Below are 26250 nucleotides of genomic sequence, written 5' to 3' on the forward strand. Positions count from 1 at the left end.
GTTATCTCTATTTGATATGTTTTTTACATTATTAAAATTTGCTCTTTTCTTTATAATCTCTTTCTTCCTACTTACTCTGGGTTTGGGGTAAGTTTATTCTTGTTTTCCTAACTTCTTGACATGGCTACTTAGATCATTAATTGTCAGCCTTTCACCTCTTCTGAAATGTTTATCTTAAGGCTATAAATTTACCTCTAATTGTACCATTCACTGCATCATGCAGGCTTTTATGTGTTATATTTTTTTTCATTCGTTTCATAATATTTCTTAATTTTCCCTACGATTCCTTCTTTAACCCATGGGGTATTTGGAAGTATATTGCTTTATTTCCAAAATTTAGAGGCACTCAACATGACCTGGAAGAAGCAAACCTGTACAAAGAAAAGTAATTTTAGAAACTTATAATTCTTCTATATTAATAGAGATTTATATATAAAGGGTTATGCGGGGCACATCAGAGGGATGTTGTTGGACAGGAGAGGAGATGCCCTGGAATACTTCAGCAGAGAGCAGTGGAGCTAGATCTTGAAAGACGAGCCGAGGAAGTAAAGCAGGAGGCATGGAGGCACAAAAGTATTCAGGGTTAGAAAATAATTTGCAGTTTGTGAAACTGAAATCTAGATTTTATGGGAAGTGATGGTAAGTGTGATGAGGAAGCAGATTGGTAGTCTTATTATGTCCAGATCTTTATGCCACACGGATGAATCTGAGCATTATTCTGTCCGTAATGAGGAACAATTAAAGGACCCCTTTTCTTGTAAGACAAGAAAGAAAGCAATGAGGGCAAACAAGGCATCGATGAGCTTGAAGTTATAGGATCTGAAGTCATCGAGAGGCTCTAATCTCAGTGGTCTCCATTTTTCCTTGAAAAAGAGGGATAGGACACTGGCTAATAGTAACAGAGAGGTGACAAATTTGAAAAGAAGAGTAAATATTTGGAACGATCCCTGAGGTATATAGGAAGGAGAACTTACTAGAGATGAATAAATGGATTACTGGCCTGCGAAGGTTAGCTATATTCATTCCAGCCCTATGTCATCGTTCTGATTTTACATAAGCAATCATCACCCAGATTAGTTTTCAAAGTGGTACTTGTAGAAGAGAAATACAGCAGAGAAGCAGCCTCACCTCTCACTGTGGTGATTTGGAAAGTAGTGGTTGAAATTCCAGGCTCTCAGGTCAGACAGACCTGGTTTCAAAACTGTGTGGTTTTGAACTAAGGCCACTTACCTTATGACATTGGGCATGCTTCCTGTCTATCTGAATCCCAAACTTCACATTATACAAAATGACTATTGTAAAAATTACTTTGTAGCATCATGGATGGTTAAATGAGCTTTTTCTGGCAAAACATCTAGTTCAATACCTGTCACATACTGGCTTCTATCAATTGTAACTGTTGTAGTTTTAAATTGCTATTCATGTTATTTTTTGTTGCTGTTTATTCTCCTTAAAGGGCATTCTCTTCTCCTCTGTGGAATGTGTAAAATCCACACAGGACCTAGTAAAGCTCTATCTGCACGAATCAAATCGGGTTTATCGGGATAAGATGGTGGAAGAGAAGGATCTTGATCTTTTTGATAAGATCCAAGCAGAAGTGATCAAGAAAACTTTTAATGTGAGTATTACCCTGTGAATTTATTTTTACATTTGAAAAATAATCATGATTATGCAAGTGATCACCCAAATGATAAAAATCTAGCCCATAGAAGATCAGGATTAGGTAAGGAAATAAAATCTGTCATTATTTTGCCTAAGTGAAAACTGCTGGAGCAAGAAGAGACACACATTAATCATAGAATCTTGGTGTTGTGAGGCCTGTGCAGACCATCTGATCCAATCCTCGTCCTATATTAATGCCTCTCAGTACCATTGCTCAGATTGGTCATCCCAGATAATGCACCAGCATCCTTGGAAATACACTATCCTGTCTTTCCAAAGGCAGCCATGTTGGAATGGCAAATGGCTGGAAATTTAGAACGATTTTGAAATTTGGAACCTTTGGAACAACTTTAAAGACTGGAGATTTATTTAAATAATTCTCTGAAATTCATTTCCCTGTTTACTAATCCTAGGTCTACATGACAAACCTTCAAATATTTTAAGACCATTTATCTTGTCCTTCCTGGGTCTTCGCTTTTCCAGGCCAAAGAGCCTCTGTTCTGTTAGCCATTTCTGACAAGACTTATTTCCAAACCCAAAGCAATTTGACATCATCTGTATTACTCTTCCATCAGTTCTCCCCTCTGAAATCATGGTGTCTGACTTTCATCACACAACCCAAGTGGAGTCTGACCAAAATCAAGACCATCATTCCCCTCTTCTTATATACTATAATTTTTGTTAACTGTGTTTGCCAAAATGTGTCTTGCTAAACAGTTGTACCACAATATACTCCTTGGAAAGAAGGTATCCATGATGAAATAAGTTGAGAAAGTACTTCATATTTTTCCTATCCCCATAACATTTTATTGTTTTTAATTTTTTAAATTGAAGTTTAGTTGATTTACAATGTTGTGTTAATTTTTGCAGTACAGCAAAGTGATTCAGTTTTTTATATTCTTTTCTGCTATGGTTTATCACAGGATATTGAACATAGTTCTCTGTGCTATACAGTAGGACCTTACTGTTTATCCATCCTATATATAATAGTTTGCATCTGCTAATCCCAAACTCCCAATCCATCCCTCCCCACCACCCTGCCCCTTGGCAACCACAAGTCTGTTCCCTATGTCTGTGAGTCTGTTTCTGTTTCGTTAAGTAAGTTCATTTGTGTCATATTTTAGATTCCGCATATAAATGATACCATATGGTATTTGTCTTTCTCTTTCTGACTGACTTCACTTAGTGTGATAATCTCTAGTTCCATCCATGTTAGTGCAAGTGGCATTACTTCATTCTTTTTCATGGCTGAGTAGTATTCCATTGTGCAAGATATATGAGAAAGTACTTCATATCATAGCCCTCTCTTGGAAATATACAGTACATTCAGCACATTAAAGCCCTGAAAATCTTGAATAAGCCTGATTTGTGCATCATTTCCCAAACATATTGGACCCTAAAACTCTTTTCCCTACATAAAACCTACTAATAATTTGAAGAATGAATGATTGATAGAATATGCCCAGGAAAGCACAGGTATATGTTAACACAGCCTAAGATCTTATGACATTTCTTAGTGTCAAAATTACCCCACAACTAACAGTGAGCTTTCTGTTGAACAGAGCACCAGATTTTCCACACATACTGCTTATCTATCCTCTCTTGAACTTAGAATAATCAAATCTTGTATTTAAATATACCACGCTGTCCCTATGCTCACCTTGTTAGGTTTAGCTCTATATTTTTTCCTGATAAGATTCTGGGTCCACCTCTGAAGATATATACAGTTTATTCCAACCTATATGACAGCTTTTTGAATGTTTGGACAGCATTTTAAGTAACTTAATCTCAGTCTGCTCTTTACTAGTCCAAACACCCTAAATTCCTCCACTTGTCCCATCCTTTTTAAATGGCCTGATGTTCAGCACTCTCACATCATAGCTGCCTCTCCGTGAGCATCGTAGAATTTGCCAATTTGTGTGTTCATTGTTAGCTCTGCACATGAGCCCTGACTGTCTTCTTAAGTTGGTCTGAGCTAGCACTTTAGAATAACAACATTCAGTCTTTGAAATAGAAGTTCCTACGTGGGTCTGTCTACTAAGAACACATCCTTTTGATCATAGACCTAGATATAATTAATACTGCCATCATCCTTCCCCAACAACATTTAAAATGCCAACCTGAAGCACCCTGGCTACACCAAATCTTTGTATTGGTATTAAAGAAAAGTTGCTGATACTCAGCCATAAAAAAGAATGAAATAATGCCACTTGAAGTAACGTGGATGGAACTAGAGATTATCATACTAAGTAAGTCAGTCAGAGAAAAACAAATACCGTATGATATCACTTATATGTGGAATCTAAAATATGACACAAATGAACCTATCTATGAAACAGAAACAGAATCATGGACATAGAGAACAGACTTGTGTTTGTCAAGGAGGAGAGGGTTGGGGGAGGGGTGGATTGGGAATTTGGGATTAGCAGATGCGAACTATTATATATAGAATGGATAAACAACAAGGTCCTACTGTACAGCACAGAGAACTATATTCACTATTCTATGATAAACCATAATGGAAAAGAATATTTTAAAAAAAGGATGTGTGTGTGTGTGTGTGTGTGTGTGTGTGTGTGTGTATGTGTATATACACATGTATAACTGAACCACTTTGCTGTACAGCAGTAATTAACACAACGTTGTAAATCAACTATACTTCAATAAAAAAGAGAAAAGTTGCCAAATTTCCAACACGGAATTGATACAGTCCTGTTTCCACCGTTAAAAGCTTAAAGTTCTCTTATTTGTGGCCATTATATGATACAACATCACTATTAAGAAATCTTTGATTCACTGGGTGGGTTGGTTTTCTCTCTTCCTTCTACACATCTGGCTGTGATCATAAAATCAGAGCCTTGTTTTGTTCATCAGAGAGTCTTTGTAGACCAGGCTTTTCAGAACTGCACTTTCGTTGTTCTTCTGCCAGATCATTAGTGTAAATTGACTGCCATCAGAACTGCTTCCCAGTATATTAGCCCATTTTCAAACTAGGTAGATGTATTCCCATATCCCTTTCCCACATGTTTTCCTCAACCAGCAAGAATGACTCTCCTGCATCACATTAAATCTTATCCAAATGTCTGGACATTTGTTGTTACTATCTAGCAAAGCCAGCATAGTTTAAAGGTTTTCTATGGCCCTGAAACCACCTTCAAAATATAATAACTCTTTGATATTTAACTCTTTCTACTTCTTTCTTCTTATAACCAAGCAGCAGTCCTGGCTTCTTGTAGATGTCACTGTTATCCTCACTTTCCCTCCCTCCATTAGGTTTGATGCATCTTGTCCCCTGGGCTCACAAGACTAACCCTACAGTGATGTTTGCCCTGGGTAATGCCTCTGCTGTTGAATAGCATGCTGATTTCCCCCTTCCCAGGTGGATCCTCCATTCTGAACCTTAGAAAAGAACAGCAGGTGGGGACAGTTGTTCATGCTGGCATAAATTCCTACTTACGCATTAGCAAACCTATTCTTTCTTGGACTTAATTCCTCTACAATCTCCACCTCTTGAAGTCTCAAACATTTGCATTTGATAAATAAATAGTTCCTTTCTGAATTAAAAAAAAAAATTAGCTGCCTCTTGGAAACTTAAAGGATAGACCGGTAGTGAAGAGACATAGACCCCTATCTTTTAAGTCAGTTGAGTTTTACTGGGTATTTATTAAACATGCTAAGGTTTGTCCTGTGGGCAAGGGCTGACACACAATAAGCCCAAATCTTTAAAAATGTTTTATAAATGGGGGTTCTGCTGTCAATGTTTTAATATTAGCATTGTCCCCATAAACGAATCAGTCACCTAAGGACGGCTCATGGCACATTTTTCAGAAACCAAGCCCTCTGGGTTGAGCCTGTAAGGTTGGGGCTGGCAACCTATAGTGTGCAGTCTCACAGGAAATAGAAAAGGATGTTCTATGACACTGCTATGGGTTGGGAAGCAAGACCTGTCTGAATGGATGTGGGAGAGGTGAGGCCATTGGACCAAGGACTGGTGCAACCCAATCCTAGTGAAAGAGCCCCTGCGGAGGGAAATGCACCCGTGTGTCCCCTCCACCGCTTTGCTCGGACAGGGCTCTTACTGTACGTGAGGGAAGGGCACCTCCCACCTTCCATGTCCCATCCTCAGCCCACAAGGAATAACCAACATCATCTGTGACTTCTCATACGTCGTAAATGAATGTTAAACATACACGTTTTAAGGGCTTCTCAAGAAAAAAGGAAGTGTTGGAAGCAGAACTGATAATTTTTAGAGCATGCTCAGAGAGAAAATGCAAATGAGGTGTCTCCACTCTGTGTGGAACCAGAACTGAGAGTCACTAAGGAGGGTCCCTGTCCCTGTGTCTCATCACCAGGATCTCAAAGAGACAGTGGAACAGACCCAAAGCCTGAACATGTATTGCCATTTTGCAAATGGTATCGGGGAGCCCAAGTACATGCCTGTACAATCGTGGGAACTTTTGACCCAGACTCTGGTGGAGGCCCTGGAGAACCACAACAAAGTCAACACAGTGATGGACCTGGTTCTCTTCGAGGACGCAATGCGCCATGTGTAAGTGTGCTTCTCATCATGCCTTTCCTCAGCTGTCTCCTCTTCCCAGTGTCAGGGGTCTCATTTGGGCATTTGAGGACACTTGGATGAAACCGGGAGAGCAGCTACTGCTTCTGCCATGAAGGTCAAGATGGCGGCTGGTAGAGTAGCAGCTGTGGCTTCTACCACTAGCGGTAGCCGGGGCAGCATCGTGATGAACTCCGGAGGAACTGGATTTATTTCCTTGTCTGCCATTTAAGTCCTGGGCCTGATCATGGTGACACCAAGGGAAAATGGGAGGTCATAAAATAAGGCACAGAGCAGCTCAGGACCTGCACTCCCAACTCATACTAGTCCAGTGAGATTGAAGGTTTTAAGTGCACACATTTCACAAATTAACTATCTTTTTGAGTCTTACTGCTATCAAGTGAACCATGGAGAGCAGTCACCAAGCCTCCCAGGCAGTTTATACTCACACTGATGCTAATCCTATACTGTTCTTCATATTCCCCAATCCGAGGTGCATTGACCACCCCTCCTGCCTTCTACAATCTCTCCACCCTGCCCCTTGCTACCCAGAGTCTCCAATAGCAAAATCCACTTTATCTTCAACTTCTGTGAACTTCCACACTGAAGAATTCTAACTGAAACCTAACTGAACCCTGCATTGAGGAAAGCAGTTTTTTCTTCCCCATTCTATGCACCCCAGGGCCTAGAGAGAGGTACGGACCCTCCTTCTCCCCCACCCCACCCCAGTGGCATATTTAAACCATTTCTCCTTTTATCTTCTATGAACCCCAGTTCTTTTGAAGCACAAGTACCTGGACATCCCTACTCGTCACCCCTCCTTGTCACTGTCATCTGCTGACATCCCGTTGCTTCCCATCATTTACCACCTACCTCAGTGCTTGGACCACTTTCTCTCCTCAGCCACCCCTTTCTTCATTCCTGGCATCTGTGTGTCACCTGGTCTTTCTGTTCCTTGGCCTCCTTGGCTCCAGCAATGTTCCTTACATCCCACCTCAGCCACTCACTCACGTGTTCCTGCCCTAGGAGTTCTATCATCAATAATGAACCCACATCCAAAATCTCAAATTCAAACATCCCACTCATTTGTCTCTCCTACCCCTCCACTAACCTGCTCTAGTTTTTATTCCAGCTATACTTATTTCCCAGTTTTACTGAGATACAATTGACATATAACATTGTATAAGTTTAAGGTGTAAAACATAATGATTTAAGTATATATTGCAAAATGTTACCACCATAAGGTTAGCTAGCAACCATCACCTCACGTAGTTATTTTCCTTGTTATGAGAGTCTTTCAGATCAACTCTCAAATACACAATAGAGTATTGTTAATTGCAGTCATCGTGTTGTACATGACATCTCCAGAACTTACTTATCTTATAACTGGAAGTTCGTGCTTTTTGACCCCTTCACCTAATTCCTCCGCCCACCTCTGGCCACCACAAGTCTGACCTGTTTCTGTGTGTTTGGCTTTATTAGCTTCCACATATAAGGCAGATAGTACAGTATTTACTGTTCTCTGTCTTATTTCACTTAGCATAATGCCCTCAAGGTCCATCCATTTTGTTGCAAATAAATACATTCCAGCTATTCTCAAACTTCATCAAGACTTCATTTCATGGAACCACCTACTTTCTCAAACTCCTTTATCCTTCTGTCCACCATGTCTTTACTTTCCTCGACCACCATAGACTCCATCACCCAGTACAAGCTCCCCTAACTTTCCTGTCATTGCATCCATGTGACAAAGCTCTACTCTAGCTAAACCTCACTGTCTTCTTTCTCCACACCTGCCCCTAAACATGTGGAGATTACTGAAGAAAAACCATCATCATGTTGACTTGATTTTCTTGCGATTGTCAGCCACAAATTTCAAGTGGGCCCTCAACTTTGCTAGAAACTCTCCTCTATGACCCTGGGCAGATTGCTCTCTTCCCCTTTGTGTGATGACTGCATCACACGTTTCTCTCCTCAAGCTTCTAACATCTCTCCCCTCTCTTTATTCCCAATTAATGAGCACAATTTTGCTGAGATAATGAAAGCAGCCAGAAGACAATTCTCTCTCTCATCTCCCTGCCATCAGATCGAACAGCCTCTCTGTATCCCACCTGCATCCCACCCACAAGTCCTGCCTTCTGTACTATTTCAGCTAAGGAACCATCCCTGTGCCTACCTGAGGCCAAACGCTCCACGTGTGCCCTGGTTCCCATCTCCTATCACCTTCTCAGTGACTTTACTCCCTCCTGCAATGATCCTTCCCTCCCTCTTCTCTCTCTTCCTTTTTTGGGGGGCTGTGCCTCACAACTTGTGGGATCTTAGTTCCCTGACTAGTGATTGAACCCACACCCTCAGCTGTGAAAGCACCAAGTCCTAACCACTGGACTGCCAGGGAAATCCCTCTCTCCTCTTTTCTCTTTCCTTCTCTTCCCTCTTCCCCATCATCAATTCATTCATTTCTGGATCATACATATCAGCATACAAACATGCCATGTTATCATTTATCAAAGAAAGAATAAACTATTCCTTGACTCTTATATCTCTTTCACCCCCTACCCCTGTTTCTCAGCTCCTATTCAAAGAAAAACTCATCAGAAGGGTTGCCTTTACTATTCATACTTTCTTGCTTCTCATCTGTTCCTTGGTCCATTTCTTACCACTTGAACAAAGAAGCTCTTATCAAAGTCACCACAGACCAACCTCTGGCTAAAGTCGGTTGTCACTGCTGTGTCCTTACCTTATATTATTTGACTCGCCTGCTGCATTTGTCATGATTAATCACTCTATTAATTTGTAGACAGCCATCCATCCATCCATCCAACACCTATTTATTGATTAGATGGTCTTAGTATGAGTGTAGGGATCTTTGTCTTATTCACTGCTAGATCCCCAATACCTAGGACAGTGTCTGGAACATAGCAGGTACTCAGTAAAATTTCTTAGCACATCATATAGGATAAATGATACAGAGGAAAACAGAAAGGTAAAAGGGATAGAGAGTCCTTGGAGGTAAGTGCAGTTGTAAATAGAGTGGTGAGGGAGGCTTCACCAAGGAGGTGGCATTGGATCTGACATGTGAGACCCGCACTGAACACAGCTCACCACGGACTGGTGCACGGTGTTCTTCCTGCATCAATTCTCTTGGGCTTCACAAACACCTTGAAGAAAGTCAGGTCTACTATTATCCCTATATTATAAATAAGGGAACTGATACCCAGAGAGATGAGGGAAGTTGTCCAGCATCACACACACCCCAGGAAGAGGTAAGCCAAAGCCAACACTCATGCAGAGTGTCCGCTCAGGACCATCACACTACAATGCTTCATACATTCCCCTAATCCAGTGTAAGCTCCTTGAACACACAGACTCTCTTGCTCACTGCTGAATCTCCAGTACCTTGGACAGCATCTGGTGCATGGTAGATGGTCAGTAATAAGGGTTTTAGGGTGTTTGTTCACTAATCTGGTGAAACTTCAGGGAGTATTTTCCCTCTCTCTAAGAGCTACCAGAGCCTGTGTCATAGTCTTGGAATTGAAGAAAATCTTTATCTTTTCAGGGTAAATGTAATTTGGGAGAATAGCAAGTGATTCAGTCAATGTGGTTTCCAGCATGGGTGATCAAACTGCCTAATATTGTTCTTAAGGAAAAAATAAGACGATGAAAACTGGCTTTTCTCCTGAGGCTCCTAACCAGACTCTGAAGATAGTTTCCAAAGAGAAACCTGAGCTGCATTAGCAATGGCAAAATAACTGGAATAATGAACTGCCTTGAGGGAGACAATTTGGAAGAATAAAATGTATCTGGATGTATAATTTCCTGTACGTTTGTTTTAAAATATCAATGTCCCATGACTTCCTTCTTGCACTGCCCTTCCCTCCCCTCCCGGGGGCTCCTTGATCCTCTTTGTTGCCTCTACCCGCAGAGAAAGCAGAAGCATTCCCCTCCTATACCGGAAAACAGAATGCCGAACAGCCCGGTGGGAAACACAGGTGACTAAGCTGTTGGCGTCACTCCACACAGTGCCCCGACGAGTCTGTACGCGCTCTCCCAGGAGCCCCAAGGGCCAGGCCCAAGTTCTAATCCTCATTCTGCCACTAATTGGCGGTGGTGCTTTGCGAAGGACACAACTTCCCCAAGCCTCAGTTTCCTCCTCCATGACAAGTGCTTCGCACTTACTAAGCAGTCCATGGTGTTAATCTTTATCTTTCTGCTGTTGTTTTCTTTTCCTAAAAGCACCATTTGCTCTCCTACTGACTTCCTTCACCATTGCAGCACATTCTCGTTCTACTTTTTCTGAAAGCTTCACACTAGATCTTTCCCCCTGCTTTTGGCATTATCTCTGTCTACCCTTTTCTTCGTTTTTTTCATTCCAACGTGTGTTTTTCTGCCTCCTCTTTTTTCTCTTTGAATCGCTTCACATTTATTAACAAAAAAAGGAACTTCAGATGTACTTCTCTTGTGCCCCTTCTTTTGTGCATCTTATCGGTTCTCGTGCTTGTGTGTGTGTGTGTGTGTATGTGTGTTTAGTCTTCAATAAGCCAGCTTCCTCCAGCTGTGCTCTGGTACATTTTCAGCTTTTGTTTTTAATCTCCCAGAAACTCAGTAATGGGCTTAACTCTGCCTTGGTTTTCTGGCCCAGGAATCCTTTAGAATATTGATCTTCTTTTTAGATTCTGTAATTTAAATGCAGAGTCCTTTGCCCTCGTCAGAGGTTGTTAATGAATCCCCAGCTGGAACCCAATGCTGACAGTTGCAGACTTAACCATTCCTTCTTTGGAAACTTCAGCACTAATGATGCATTTCCATTTAGATATTGAACAGCATGGACCATGCTAAGCTGAGTTCAGGCCTTCCAGAATAGAGCTGGGTGTTGGGTGGCCCGCAGAACCTGCTTGGACTTCTCCTCCCCCATGCCTGCCTCTCTCCTCAGTAGTTCATTCCTGTCCCCTCTTTTTTTGATCTGAAGAGAGGACCTGGATATCTTAGCACCATATTTTCTCCTTTTATCATTGTAGCCAGGCACCGTCTCATGTAGACACAAAGCAGATGATTCCTTGCACCTACCTCACCTCAAATGTGATGCTGAGTATCAGGTCTGGGGTGTTCCGCTTACATTTAACAAAAATTTCTTGAATGCCTTTAATGTGCTAGCCTACAGAGAAAACAAGATGAGTATACACACTCTTCAGATGTCTAGAAACCATGGTTTAATAAGGGAGCAAGAGAAGTGTACACCTGTCTGATACAAGACAGAGTATCACAACTAAATAATTATAAACGAAAAAGTAAAATCATAAAAAGAGCTAAAAGTAGTCAGTACATACCTTCTGAGTATTTAGGGGAATAAAATGTCACTACATAAATTTAGTGACATACAAGCCCTCCACAGCGGCTTCATCACTGGTTATGTTATCCCCAAATACACTGGCTTAAATTTCACATTCGACTAGCACAGTCTAACATATTCTCACCCTCCAGTATCATAGAGTCAATTTTTGATCACTTCTACCTAAGAAGAAATTGATGCCACCATTCTGGGGGCCAGTTTTTCAGTATTTATCAAAAGTCGTGAAAAGTGTCTTACTAGGAACTTATCCTGCGGCCATAATTAGACCTATAAACCCAGGTCCCTCCTGTCAGCATCACACATGCCCTCCAATCCTGCCTGGCTGCCTTGGGCTCTTCCTCCACCACCACTGCTTCACCAGAGGCTTTGGCTTAAAGCAGAACAGGGCGACCTCAGTCCACTCAGGCAAGAGGTGAGGCGAGGTTTGGGGACAATTTAACGCCCTCTTCCCAAGCTCAGCCCAGGATGTGCCTGCAAGGAGGGCTCCAGTCCTCACCCGGACCATTACGCCTGCTCCTCACGGAGGGAAGTCTGATCAAAGCCCTGTGCCTCTGCTTCCCTCCCTCAGCTGCCACATCAATCGCATCTTGGAGTGCCCGCAGGGAAACGCTCTGCTGGTTGGCGTAGGGGGGAGCGGCAAGCAGAGTCTGACAAGGCTCGCGGCTTTCATCAGCTCCATGGATGTATTCCAGATCACGCTGCGGAGAGGCTACCAGATTCCTGACTTCAAGGTAGGGGGCCGGCCGCTGCGGCGGGGAGGCTCTGTCTCTCCCCAGCTGCCCACGACTCCCTGGCACCCTGCATTAGCTCTTCAGCTCCCTCGCCCAGAATCTCCCCTTAATCATCTGTCCACCTTCTTCTTAGACTTTGGGCTGGTGACTGGAGGTGCTTAGACCCTGAGAACACCGACCTTCCCAAGGTCTGCATCTGGGAGACCTCAACTGCTTTAGGTGCATCTGTAGAGCCTCAGCTCTCACCCAAATCGGAAGCACATCTACATCAAATTCAGCACACAGCTCTCCAGCGGCCCTAGCAGACAGAAGGAATACTGCCCAAGTTTTATAAGAATTGCATATATTAAAGGATGGGTTCAGTAACCACCAGCCTCTGGGACTTTCAGTGACATGAAGAGACGTAAGGCACTTAGGAGCCACAGCGCACACCCTGAAAGTGGAGAAAGGCATTAAATACGACCCTCAGAGGTCACTTTGTCCAGCCCCCTGTTTTGATCCATGGCCAACAATAGAGGCCCAGTAGGGAGTCATGAGGTCATTTCCATCAAGATGCTGCTCTTGCTGTCCCTGGGAGAATTCCAGCCTGCACAGAGCCAGACCCGTCCACCCGACTTCATAATCTCTCAGCTGGTCAGGCTCACTGCTGCTCTGAAACCACAGCTCAGCCTCTTGCGATTGGCCGCATCTAAGGTCATACTCTAGGTTCACATCAGGTCAATCTTTAGTGCTTCCAAAAAAGAAAAGACAAGATGGTGCTCATCAGAATCATGCATTTACAGAATGATCTAAGACACTGGTTCTCAACCTTGGCCATGTACTGGAATCCCCTTCAAATAATAGTGATGCCTGCATCCCACTCCCGAGAAATCCTGGCTTAACTGTTCTGGGGATTGGCCTGGGCATCAGGACAGTTGAAAGTAACCTGGGTGATTCTAAGGAGACCTGGGAAACGCTGTCTTAAGTGATTCTGTAAATGCGTTGGTTGAGGACCACTGATCTAAAAGGAAGTTTATTAATGTTAAAGGGGAATTATTTGGACACAAAGGAAGCTCTGCTATAAGGAAATGTATGAGGCTGATATAGAATGAGCTTTGAGTCGTGTGAGAGAGAGATGACTAAGATTACGGACCAACGGCTGAGCTTCGGGAAAGGGATGCATCAAAGGAACCAAGAGTGACCAAGCTGGAAAAATCCAGGGCCTGGCATCCTAGCCCCAAACGTCATCTACCTATAGTTTTGAATGGATGTAAGTTCCTACCAAATGATTGTGTGTGCGTATGTGTGAGTGTGTGTGTGTACGTTCCCCAATATATTTTTAACAGCAAAAGTCTTTGCTGGAGCTAGCCATAAGGACATAAGACTCTGCTACTATATGATATATTCATCCCCTAGGCCAGGAGGCCCAAGTACATGACTCTTCTGTCAGGACCAAGAGCAATCACTTGCCTCCCGGGGCAAGCCATTCATTTGTATGATGATATAAGTAACACAGATGAACAGGGGAACATCTCTGTCCTTTGGAAAGCTGTCACCTGTTTGCACAAAGCAGGAGCTCTAGAAGCTAATTCAGGAGCCACAGTGGTTGTATGAGTTAAAGATCATCATTATTTATTCTACTTGCCCACCTCTATTGGGATCGAGGCCTGGGAATGAGGCATATTTTCCGGCCTGTGAGTGCAAGATAGCACTCCTCCCTCCCTCCCATTGCTGGGGTTTTATCAGGAAAGCCCTCTTCTCAGAGATCTCTGACGTTGTTTCTGCAGGCGGACCTGGCCAGCTTGTGCCTGAAAGCCGGGGTAAAGAATCTCAGCACCGTGTTTCTCATGACAGACGCCCAAGTAGCTGATGAGAAGTTCCTTGTGCTCATTAATGACCTCTTGGCATCTGGTAAGAGACTCTCTGCACTTGAATGTCTCTAACCAATTCCTGCTGGAGTTGGAGTCATTCCAAGGTGGAGATTTTGTTCTAGGTCAGAAGAGCGAGGTCATAGAAATGAGGGAGAAAACTGACACAGCGGAGAACTGGTTCATCAAGGGCCTTCTAGGATTGCTGCTGGGCCTGCTGTCTTTTATTCTCCTTACATGCAAAACAGACAGTAGTCTTATGGCTTTCTTAGTGGGACTAGATATGACAATAGGGGGAAAGTAGGTTAGGGCCTGCAGATCTGCTGAGTCCAGAGAGCAGGTGCTCTTCCCACCCCACACCCAAGACGGAGAGAAACTGGGATGTGTTCAGTATTTCAGGGAGGGAAGGCATTAGCAGCAACATACACACACAGAGTACCTGCACACACAGAACTTACCCAAGAGGGCAAGGTTACGTTGCCAATTTAATTAATCAAGGATTCAGAACTTTATGAATTTTTCTTAGATTACAAAGAACTTGACAAAGGCTGTCTCAACTTCCCTGTGACACTATCAGTGCAAGACAGGACTTCAGTGGAAAGTTCAGTTCTTGATACTTTGCTGCCCTTATTTTTTTAGGGATTCAGGACTTATGCCAACCATTCTAGAAAAAAAAGTTTAAATATACACATATATGTATATATAAATATACATAAACATACACAAGATATATATATGTATATATACCCAAGAAGATAAAACAATATAGTATAAAAATTATGCATTTTCAGAAATTTGGGGTTTATGTATATTTATATTAATTAAAAGGAGAATATGATTTCCTGACTCTTAACCCAAATTTAGCATCTATAAAACCACCTCTTATCTGGGCTAATAAAATAGTCAGTGCACAGATGTTCTGAACAAAATTTCTGCTTCCAGATTTCCATTTCAGAAAGCCTGTTTCTCTACAGTTCACCTCCTGGCTCTCTGACTAAATCCTCTTTAGTTTATGAGGTCAAAGGACCGTGATCACAATATACTTCTCCAAAGTGTATTCCATGTCATATATAATAGATTTCAGGATGGCTCTTTCCATGCAATCTCTAGGAACTTTACTGCTTCAGAATCGTTGACTGCTTCAAACTTTGTGCCCTTGTACCCCAGGCCATTTTACTATCACTTCCATGACGAGCCGCGGGTCTTTGGTCCAGACCATGCACTAGCAGGCTCTGTGAGCAACCTTCAACTTCCTCCTGATGAGGACCAGAGTCGCATCAGGTTGGGACTGATGGCTCCAACCATAACACTGATCCCACCCTCTCGTTCCTTTCCCAACCTGCCCTATTTAAGTTAGTTTCATATCCAGGAATTTGCCTACTAACTCTTATACCTTTTCTCCTCCAATCCAACAAATTGTCCTTTTCTTAAATACTGTCTTTTTAACATCCCACCACCTTCTACAACAGTATTTCACCTACAACACTGCCTCACCTTTTGTTATTTTACCAAATAATGAGAGACGGGTCCAACTGTCCTCCCACCCTGAAGCTGCACCCTAAAGTCTAATTTCTAAAACAATCAAAAAAGGTAAAATTGTGCTTCCAAAGACTTATAGCTTTGGAGATGCCAGGCATGTTGCCAGCCTCACCCTGTATCTCATTTGGCTCCAATCCAGCCAGGTCACCTTCTCCTATAATAACGTCTGAGACACAAACAATGTTACACTTTTACCAATTGAAATTTTATTCCTCAATTAAGTATTTTAAATTTTTCATTTAGAAAACAACTTGTTTCAAGTTCCGATGAATTTTTGAAGCCCTGCCCAGTGAAAACTTAATGCAATCAGTGTGCTTCAAAGTCGTGGAATTTCAAACTCACATTTTTAAGGCTTCTATACAAAAACAGGATTTACACACACATGTTAAAATGGAGCTACAATTAAAAGTAATACTTTTCTAATCTTCATCCCTTTTATCTTAACCATTTTGACAGGGAGAATTGAGCATATCTGAGTTCTAATTTTCCCTGTCAGATAATTTCTGGCTAGAAATTAACTGACTGCCAGTCCAGGCAGAGCTACAGAGATTCCTCAGAGCCTCCCCATCCACTTAGTTTTTCAATTTTATGGGGTTGTGCAATCACTGCATTCTTGGATAACACAGTAGAGACTAGGAAACTGTACATTGGGCTACCTTGTCATTAGCTCATCCCTCTCTAGTCATCTACAAATCCTATTAGGTTGAAGATAAGGTACAGTGAGCGAATTCCACTGATTCAACACTCCCCCAAAACATCTTCCTCAGTGACCTCATGATCTCGCGCCATAGGCTATCTGCTTTCCTCCCACACTTCTTTAGTTCATTGTTTCATCCCTTGGTTTCCTGACACCATTTCCAGAATCAAACTGTATTGGTAATTCAGCACATAAATCCCACCTCTGACACCACCCAAACATTTCAGAACCCATCATTATGCCACTTGCATCTCAGTTTGGTTACAAACTGACAGTAAGAAATCCTCACTGAAAGTTAAAAAATTAAATCAAGTTTCTTAGCAAAAGCAACATAATTGTATAAGAAGCAGGGTGGTCACCTAAATCAGAGTGAATGAAGCCTATCTTTCAGTCACTTTCTTTGGCTACCAGAGTCCTTAATGGGGCTCATGAAGCTTCTAGTGAAACTATGCATGAAATGTTGGCCCTTGCCGAGTCTGAAAAGTTCAATTCTTGCTATGTCCTTGTTGCCCTGTATAACAATTCCTGAAGAATGTACACTGGCCATCAAAAGCAGGTATTTAAAAACTCTCACAAAATTTGTTCTCTCTTGGTCCTCCTTCAACCAAACTCAGCATCAGCACGGGCCCATCCTAATCTAAAGAAAAAATAGAATCCTTTCCTGGTTTTTTGGTACAGCACGCCTGCCTCCAGGTTTCCAGCGTTCCAGAAAGCCCACTTTACTGCAGTCCCAGCTAGGAAAACCTCGTCTGCTCCAGGTGTGGTGTCCTTTCCTCTCCTTACTCTGCCAGATTTCATACTTCATTTCACTTTGGGATCTTATGTTGGGATTTCCTTTTCGCTTTTCAAAAGGCTTAATTGTTCACTCCAAAATTAATATTTCTCTTCCCTGGCTCAGACTAGATCACTTTGCATCTATTTGTGTATTCAGAACCATTTATTAAGCTTCCACGTTCCAGTCAGTAACCTCTGTGTGGTCTACTGGAATAGTTGATAACCAACTGAGTCCCCTCTCTTGTAAAGCCATATGCCTCTCCGTCCATGAAACAGACTGTCCTTATTACGTTTGGGCCAAATCTCCTCTTGGAATGTAAAACACAAAAAGATCCTCTCATCTTCCAGGTGCTTTAGGATTAGATGCAGGACTGACATGTTAGTGATCTGTACACATCACATGAGAATGTGAAGTCTGGAAATATTTGTAACAGTCTTGGCATTGGATTGTTCTCCTCCCATGAGCATCTAGAACTGGATTCCCTGATAGGCCATCTATGCTTTACACAAGTTATATTCTGGCCCAGTTTCCCTGAAAGGAAAAAAGACAAAGTGGCAAAAGAGAAGTGGCAAAGATGGCAAAGACGACAAAAGAGAAGCCATTAAGCATGCATCTGACCTCCTAAGCATACTTTGTGGTCTCAGGGGATCTGTTTACCTCATGCGTCCCCAAACCATAAACCATGGAAATTTAAACCAGCACCTGGTTGCTTCCAGCTGCCACACAGAAATGCCCAGAGCGTAATGCAAAAAGATGCTTGAGTAACAGCTTTTCTTTTCTTCATGTGGTACTAAATTCTCATACAAGTTACTTGAGACTATGTCTCTGTGCATTCTCCTACATCACTAACCTCTCCCTCCCTCCTCTCCCTCATCACCTATGTCCAAGAGATAATCAGTTGCCACCAGTTTTACCCCCTAGCTATTTCTGAATCCATTCTTCTCTGTCATGACTACCACTGATCTTTTCATCTTTTGCTTCAACAAATGCAGACACTTCTTTTTTTTTATTTTATTGAAGTATAGTTGATTTACAGTGTTGTGTTAATTACTGCCATACAGCAAAGTGATCCAGTTATATATATTCTTTTTTATATATATTCTTTTCCATTATGGTTTATCATAGGATATTGAATATAGTTCTCTGTGCTATAGAATAGGACCTTCTTGTTTATCCATATTCTACATATAAAAGCTTACATTGCAGACACTTCTTAACTCACCTCCCTACCTCTCAGGGAGGCCCACCCCCATCCATTCTCCTCACTGCTTCCAAAAAGGTCTATCAAACTATAATTCCTTCATCAGTTCCTAAGTGAATGCACGATAAGCTGTTTTGTACAGAAAAAAAAAAAAACCAGCTGCCTTGGACCTGCTTCCTTCCTTCCTCACTAGCTTACCTCCCCATTATGATCTAGTAATTCCCACCTCCTTGAAATAACACACTGGACTGCCTCCTGACACCCTTACTGGCTCGCGCCATTCCTTTTGAACCTCATGCCCTTCTCCTTCTTTCTCTGGATTAACTTCTACCCATAGTACAAGACTTATCTTGGATGTTATCTCTCTGGGAAATCTTCACTAATCCACTGTCACCACGAGGAATGAGAAACATCCCTCTGTGTTTCTCTAACATTCAGTGGATGCACACACCACCATTTTACTGAAACGACATTGTAAACTTATGAAAGGTAGAGACCGTGTTGTCTGTTGTTGGTTCATTTTTTGTTATGAAATAATCCAGAGGTACAAAAGATAAGGATTAAATACCTACTGCCCAGCTTAGGAAATAAAACAACACTGATATAATTATAACTCTCTGTAAAGACTGTGTTATTTTCACCATTTACATTGTCAGCACTGAGCGCATCTCCTGGCCCATAATTAGCATTCAAGAGGTATTCGTTGAACCAAGGTGTGTAATATCATGAGAAAGATGTGTCATCTTACATATTAGATATTACTGTTGAACACGTGCTTTGAGAAAGTTTCCAGCCATGCAGAGAGAGGGCCAGGGGTCCTGAGATAGTCACCACACTCCCTGTTTTTTCTCCCTTGAGACCAGGGAAATGTTTCTGAAAAATGTTGTTCCTGGGTGGGGTCAAAGCCCTTAAGCCATTGTGATGCTAACTGGTTCATGCAGAATAACCCTCAGCTTTGCCTTTTTTATTACCAAGCTCCAACTAACCAAACCATCTTAAATTATCTCAAAGCACTGTGGCCTCTGAGAGCCCCAGACCACACAGAGAAGATGATGATGAGTCTGACTTGCAAAATATCAGGACATGTTAAGGACCGCAAGAAGCCATTCTGCACTAGGCAGCAGAAATAGGGCTTCCCAACTTTAGGTCACAAGGGGAAACTCTTCAAATATTTAAATAGCCTCTGCCTCTGTCCACATCACAAAATCCCCTCTGGCAGTTCAGTCCCCTGCTTTCAGCATGACTACCTACATCACACAGTAAGTGACGGGAATGTTGTCAGGAGAAATTGGAGGAACAAACCTGGAAATGCAACCTTTGCTCCCAATTCAGAGGTGCTCAGTTCCATCTGGTGATCTTCCTAAGGGATCTTGGGAATTGTGTGACAAATACCTGCATCTTAAGAACATGGAAAAAGGCTCTAAAAGGCCTGGGTGTTTTCAATATCTTGGCACTTAAAGGGATCATATAAACTAGGGCGAGCACACTTTTTCTATAAAGGGTCAGAAAGTAAATATTTTCAGCTTTGCAGACCATACAGCCTCTGTCACAACTACTCAGTTCTGTCATTGTATTGGACAAATAGCCATAGACAATATCTAAATGAATGAGTGTAGCTGTGACCAGTAAAACTTTATCTATGGACAACAAAATTTGAATGTCATGTAATTTTCATGTGTCATTAAATAGTATTATTTTAATTTTTTCAACCATTAAAAATTGTAAAAACCAGGCTTCGCTTGCAGGCAGAGATAGAGGGCCAGATTTAGCCTATAGATCATACTTTGCCTCCTCAAAAGATATAAATCCTACATATTTCAAAAAATAGAAAGGTGAAGAATGCAGACTCTATTATTACAAATATTCTAAGACCAAAGGGAATTCAGGTTCTCACTCTCTAACGTACTTATAGATAAGAAAATGTAGATTATCAGAGGGGCAAAGGAGAAAGGAATTCAGACCGCTGCAGGCAGTCAGCCCCAGAAGTATGAGTGTGGCTCACATCAATTCCATTTGAGTATTTCTCTTTTTAAAACTTCCCTGAACTCCTTAACTCCCAACACATGCTAAATATCATTTCATTTTTCTAGCTGCTTTCTCTGATCCCCTATTTTTATCAAATAAGGCTGAAATGGATTCTTCCACTAGTAAGACCTTGATTTTGACAAGTTTATAGCACTGGGTATTTTGTATGCATGCTATGAAATAATGAATGGAAATTAAATCAAGTTTGTCCAATTAAGGGAAGAAAGTAAATGATCATTTTCATGATAATTCATTTTTTTCATTTTTCCCATTTAAACAATTAAGTTTAATTAGTATAAAACTCTAACCCAACTCTTGGCTGGATTAGTGTTGTCAGACTGTGAAGGCCAGAAATCTGTTGGAAAGTTGAGTTTCCTCCAGATACAGTAGTTCAAGGAAGTGCAGCAGCTTCAGTAGTGAAAAGAATCACAATTCCCATCACTCAGATTAGTCAGAGGCCATTTGCCAAACCACCCACCTTGGAGGACCTCACCCAAGTCCACAGGAAACAGAACAGGTAGTGGCTCCAGTGGCTTCTTCCCGCTCTAACATTTCTACGATGCTAACATTTCTTTGTTGGCTATGGAGGAAGGAAGAAGCACGCCGGTGTGCAGAACTTCAAAGGGGAGCTTGTATATGACTTCAGGTCCACGTAGCTTCAACATCTACCTAAAGCCTTGTCCTGGAAATAGGAAAGAGCTTTTCTATAGCCATAGAATATCCTGGAGTGAACCACATTCATCTTTACCTCCTATCCAGTGTTCCAGGATTTAACTGCACCAGTGCTTCCTTCATTCTTACATCCCTTAAGCTCATTTCTCTCCTTGAGAAAACTTAATGCCATTCACTATCGGCCTCACTACTACCTTTACAACTCCCAGTCTGTCTGCATTTCTTTGCAGTTTTCTTCATTCTTCCTTTCCAAGGCCAACTCTTCCATGTGAGCTAGGGGCCCACCAGCTGGTTCTTAATTCAGAATTTTGCTTTATTCTATCCCCTCTTTCAATTTCTGACTCTCCCTCACAGTTTTCACATTCTCACCACCCACATTTACTTCTTCCTTTTATGTTTTTCTATATTTGTTTACAAAACATGTTGGGCTACAGAAAGCAATAAAACAAACACCCATGCAATTATGAACAATGTTGCAAAATAGAAACATCTGATGTGTGCAAGCAGAGTTGCTTTACAACAGGTGCCCAAAACGTAGATTGTTAAATTGTCTGGTATGTGCATTTCAAGTTTACTAAAAAGTGCCTGTTGCCCTCCCGAGTAGTTGTACAGATTTATTCTCTGCTTGAATACCTGTTTCCTCCTAACCTCACCAACACTTGGTTTATCTGACATACCAGTTTTTGCCAAAGGATATAAAATGGAATCTCATTTTTGTCCTTTCCCTTCTTACCTGTGACATTGGAGCATCTTTTCAAGTGTTTATTGGCTATCCACCTTATGTTAGTTGCCTTTTTATACAGTTTGCCCTTTTGCTCTTCGGTTCTTTCTTTTTCTTATGGATTTGTAAGAGTCCTTTCTATATTCTGGATCCTAACCCTTTGTTCATCATGTAGGTCATAAATGTCTTTTTGGAAGTCTGTATCTGAATTTTGTCATGCTGATTTCATTTAAATTTTGTAAAACTTAGTCTTTTTATGTTTCGTGCTTTTTGTGCTCTATTTCAGAAATTGTGTCCTATCCAACACCGTAAAAATAATCTTTTGTATTTTATCTATAAAATATTACTGTTTCATATTCATGTCTTTAATCCACCTGGAATGTATTTTTGCTTGGTATTCTAATTTTATTTTTTGATATTAGTATTGAATTATCCTAACATCACTTATTGATTTGTTCATCCTTTTTTACCATACTGATTTTGAATATGAATTTCCTGTTTACATCTGGGTCCATTTCTAGGTGTTTCACTCATTGTTCTATTTATTTACCCAAGTACCAATTTCACATTGTTTTAACTAACATAGCTTTATAAGGAGACTTGATTTCTGATAGAACAAATCCTTTCTTCCCGTTCTTCACAGTATCATTGCCATTCCTTACCCTTTGCTCTTCCATATAAATTTTAGAATACGATTGTCAGGATTGAAAAAGAAACCCATTTGATTTTTGGGGGGCAGGGAATTGCATCTTTGTGATACTGGTAATACTGAGTCATCCACCCATGAGCAGAGTATTTTTCTCCATTTATTTTGGATTTTATTTATGCCCTTCAGTAATGTTATAGTTTTTACATCAAGATCTTGCACATCTTTTTATATATTTATTACTGCCTGTCTTATAGTTTTTGCTGGTATTCTAAATAACTTTTGCTGGTATTCTAAATAGCTGGTTATTCTAAATAACTTTTTTGCTGGTGTTCTAAATAAAATAACTCTTTTTTTCGCTGAAGTACAAAAGTGCCATTTTATTTCCAATATTGATTTTGTATCCAGCAAGCTTGTTGTTTAACACACTTACGAGTTCTGATTGTTTATGTGTATATTCTTAGATTTCCTATTTAGAAAATTAGATTTTGATGATAATAGTTTTATTATTTCCTTAACTATCCATATAAATTTTATTTCTTTTCCATGACTTGTTAGCTAGGACATTTGTATAATGTTGACTAGAAAACATGAATAGCAGTCATGCTTGTCTTGTTCTTAATTCAAAAGAGAATATTTTAGTATTTCACCGGTAAACAGATATGATGTTTGCTTTGGGTCTGTGACAAATACCTATGATCTGGTTAAAAGAAATCTCAAACTAAATTTTCAGAAATTTTGTGCAGCTGTTTTGATGGTCATATCGTTTTACTTCTTTAATCCATTAATGTAGTGAATTATTCTCATAGATTTTTCTAATATTTAACCATCCTTGCGTTTCCAAGATAAACTCTAATTGGTCATCATATATTTATTTTTATATATTTAGTTGAGTTTTTAAAGATTTTTTCCATTATATACTGCCTCATTAATACGCTAGTTTATCTAATTTTCAGAACTCTGCCAATCTGGTAAAAAATAATAATTAAGGATCTGTGCTCCAATTCTTCCCAGGAGAGATCCCAGATCTCTACTCTGATGATGAGGTTGAAAACATCATAAGCAATATGAGGAACGAAGTCAAGACCCAAGGTCTTGTTGACAACAGAGAGAACTGCTGGAAGTTCTTTATAGAGCGGGTCCGACGACAACTGAAGGTACAAGGATTCTCTGCCTGGGGTAGACAGGACCAGAGATGGCCCATGGGAGCCTCTATGGATATTTTGGACACAATAAGCTGTACTTATTGATTGTCTTGGGAGTGAGTGGTTAGGGTGCAAGGCCCTTCTCAGCCTGAGCACCTGTGCAAGGATGCCCTTCTCACATGCTTCAAGGGCAGTGGCCTCCCTCTTGCCTCCTGAAGTCCCAGCATTTCTAATCCCTTGGCTGGAAAGGCTGCCTAGCATTTACAGATTTTTGTCTCTGTTGATATGCTTCCCAATTTCCTGGGAAATGAAGAATCCAAGGCCATGTCTGTCTCTCTGTAAGTACATCTTGGATACCTTCTTGGTTCTCCCCACCCTTCTGCCTTCTCAGGTGACTCTCTGTTTCTCCCCGGTGGGGACCAAGCTGAGGGTCCGCAGCAGGAAGTTCCCCGCCATCGTGAACTGCACAGTCATCGACTGGTTCCATGAGTGGCCGCAGCAAGCCCTGGAGTCCGTCAGCTTCCGCTTCCTGCAGGACACAGAGGACATTGAGGTGAGAGGGCAAAGGAGACACCCCTCAAGCTCCTCTCCACCTCTGGGTACAAGGAACCCCACATCCAGCAACTCCAGGTTGTTGGAGCACAGCTTTCCTTGTGGTGAAGCAACAAGCTGGGTGGGCAGTCACCTGCCGTCTTCATGGCCAGATGACCTCTTTACTTCCTGCCCTTTGATTCTAGCCCACAGTCAAGCCATCGATTAGCAAGTTCATGGCTTTTGTCCACACAAGTGTCAACCACACCTCCCAGTCCTATCTGAGCAATGAGCAGCACTACAACTACACAACCCCCAAATCATTCCTGGAGTTCATCAGACTCTACCAGAGCCTGCTGTGCAGGAACAGAAGGGAGCTCAAGTCCAAGATGGAGCGGCTGGAGAACGGGCTGCTGAAGCTCCACAGCACCTCCGCCCAGGTGAGCGACGTCCTTCCAGTCCTCCTGCCTTCGGGGGGCTCGAAGGTAGTGGGGGCGGCCCCTTTCCAGAGGACTGGAGGACCACAGTCACGGTCTGCCGACCACACACTGCTCTCCAGAGGCCCCGGTGCCATCAGGACAGTGCCGGTGATACCCAAAAAGCTTTATCAGAGGTCCAGGTTCTTGCTGAACTCATCCAAAAGAGTTTGGGCAAGGAACACAAAACACAAAGGAAAACACACACACACACACTGAGGAGCAAAGAGAGCAAAGAAGCAGTTTATTCAGTGCAGAAGTGAAAGTTACACACTCAAGAGTTCGGGCATCCTCACAGTGAGGGGCCCGCCGCAGGGTTTTTTGATCCTCCTTTTATCCTATTTTTAGCCCTTTGAATGGGTGGGGTCTTTGTGATTAGGGATGGAATATTCACTGGGGGAGGGTTGAAGGGTGGCCTGGATGGCACCAGGTTGCATCAACTCCCGGTCCTGCCCATTCATCTCCTGAAGCCACAATACATGCACTCTAAGAGCTGTTTTCCCTTAAATTCTGCCTTACTAGTCAAGTGCCACACGTGAAAGGTCGTACAGAGTCATCAGCAACCTGTGCATTTTTATTGCGCATGGTCTGCAGTTTTCATGGTCAGAGTTTCTTGTTCAGATGCTACACAGTTTCTGTTTTAGATGCCATTCCTCCATGCATCATGGCCTCATTAAAAAGCAAAACAAGGAGGTGATATTGCCCTCTGCCTAAGGCCCGTCCCTGTCTTTCCTGCCTCACCAGAAGCCCAGCCGAGTTCTCCAGTGGAAGTGCACATCCCCAGCTGCAGTTTGGCGCTTCCTCTCACTGGTACAGGAATCCCCTGAATCTCCTCTTCTGTCTTTCTGTTTATCACCTCTTCCTTTTCCTCTACTTTCTTTTCCTCTCCAACACATAGTCCTTTCATCATCAAAACCCAAAGAGATGAATGGCTGGGAGAAATGGTTGCAGGGTTATACCAATTTTCTTATGTTTCTGTGTCTTACCGTGTAATCTGTCAAAGAGCCATTGGAATCTAATTTCTTAAACAAATCCTGTCTCATATCATGCGTTCCCTCAAATGTTCCTAAGTGGTTGGCCATCAGAAGAAGGCCCCTGTTGTCTTGTCCTTGTTTTGTTTTTCTGCTTACTCTTCCAAATGGAACGAATCTATTTCAGTTAATTTACTGTCCTTCCCTTGAGAGCTGGGGACAGCTCTAGCGCCTTCTCTGCCCTGCTCATGCCCATCAAATATTGCTGGTCCCTCAATGGCCCCTTTTTGTGCTCTGCTTACCAGCCGCAGAGCCGGCCTCTCATTAAGGCAATGAAATTTCATGCATTTGCACAATTAAACTAAAATTGTAATCAATTTAATTCTTGGGCATCACATGTTCCTCTAGATTTCTAAGCCTTTCATTTACTGTCACTTTCTTGGAGCTCTGCCTTTGGAATAGCTCTATTGAACTTCCTCCTTCTGACTTGCCCTTTCTCCCTACTTCAGTTTCTTGATTCATAGACGTAATGTATCTAAAGGATTTCCGTTCACTTAGTGGGATGCAATGAGCCCTTGCAATCTATACACGTGGAATTTCTTCTGCTCGGGAAATTTTTCTTCTATTATCAGCTTTTGCTCATCTGGTCGGGCCTCTCCTCCAGGAGCAATGATGAACTAGATGGGTTCCTTGTGCTCCATATCTATTA

The 26250-nt window shown here is 41.8% G+C and overlaps 1 protein-coding gene across 2 annotated transcripts in view; it reads left to right on the plus strand.

Moving 5' to 3' along the window:
- DNAH9 (dynein axonemal heavy chain 9) overlaps positions 1-26250 on the plus strand; it is a 299097-nt gene that overhangs the window by 171455 nt on the left and 101392 nt on the right. For both annotated transcript variants that reach the window (XM_004266832.3, XM_033422847.2), the window contains 7 exons: positions 1457-1618; positions 6015-6211; positions 12133-12295; positions 14062-14185; positions 23433-23575; positions 23955-24116; positions 24301-24534. In XM_004266832.3, coding sequence (XP_004266880.1) covers positions 1457-1618; positions 6015-6211; positions 12133-12295; positions 14062-14185; positions 23433-23575; positions 23955-24116; positions 24301-24534 — 1185 coding nt within the window. The remainder of the gene's footprint in view (positions 1-1456; positions 1619-6014; positions 6212-12132; positions 12296-14061; positions 14186-23432; positions 23576-23954; positions 24117-24300; positions 24535-26250) is intronic.

Source organism: Orcinus orca, chromosome 19 (assembly GCF_937001465.1).
Source record: "Orcinus orca chromosome 19, mOrcOrc1.1, whole genome shotgun sequence".
Taxonomy (NCBI): Eukaryota; Metazoa; Chordata; class Mammalia; order Artiodactyla; family Delphinidae; genus Orcinus; species Orcinus orca.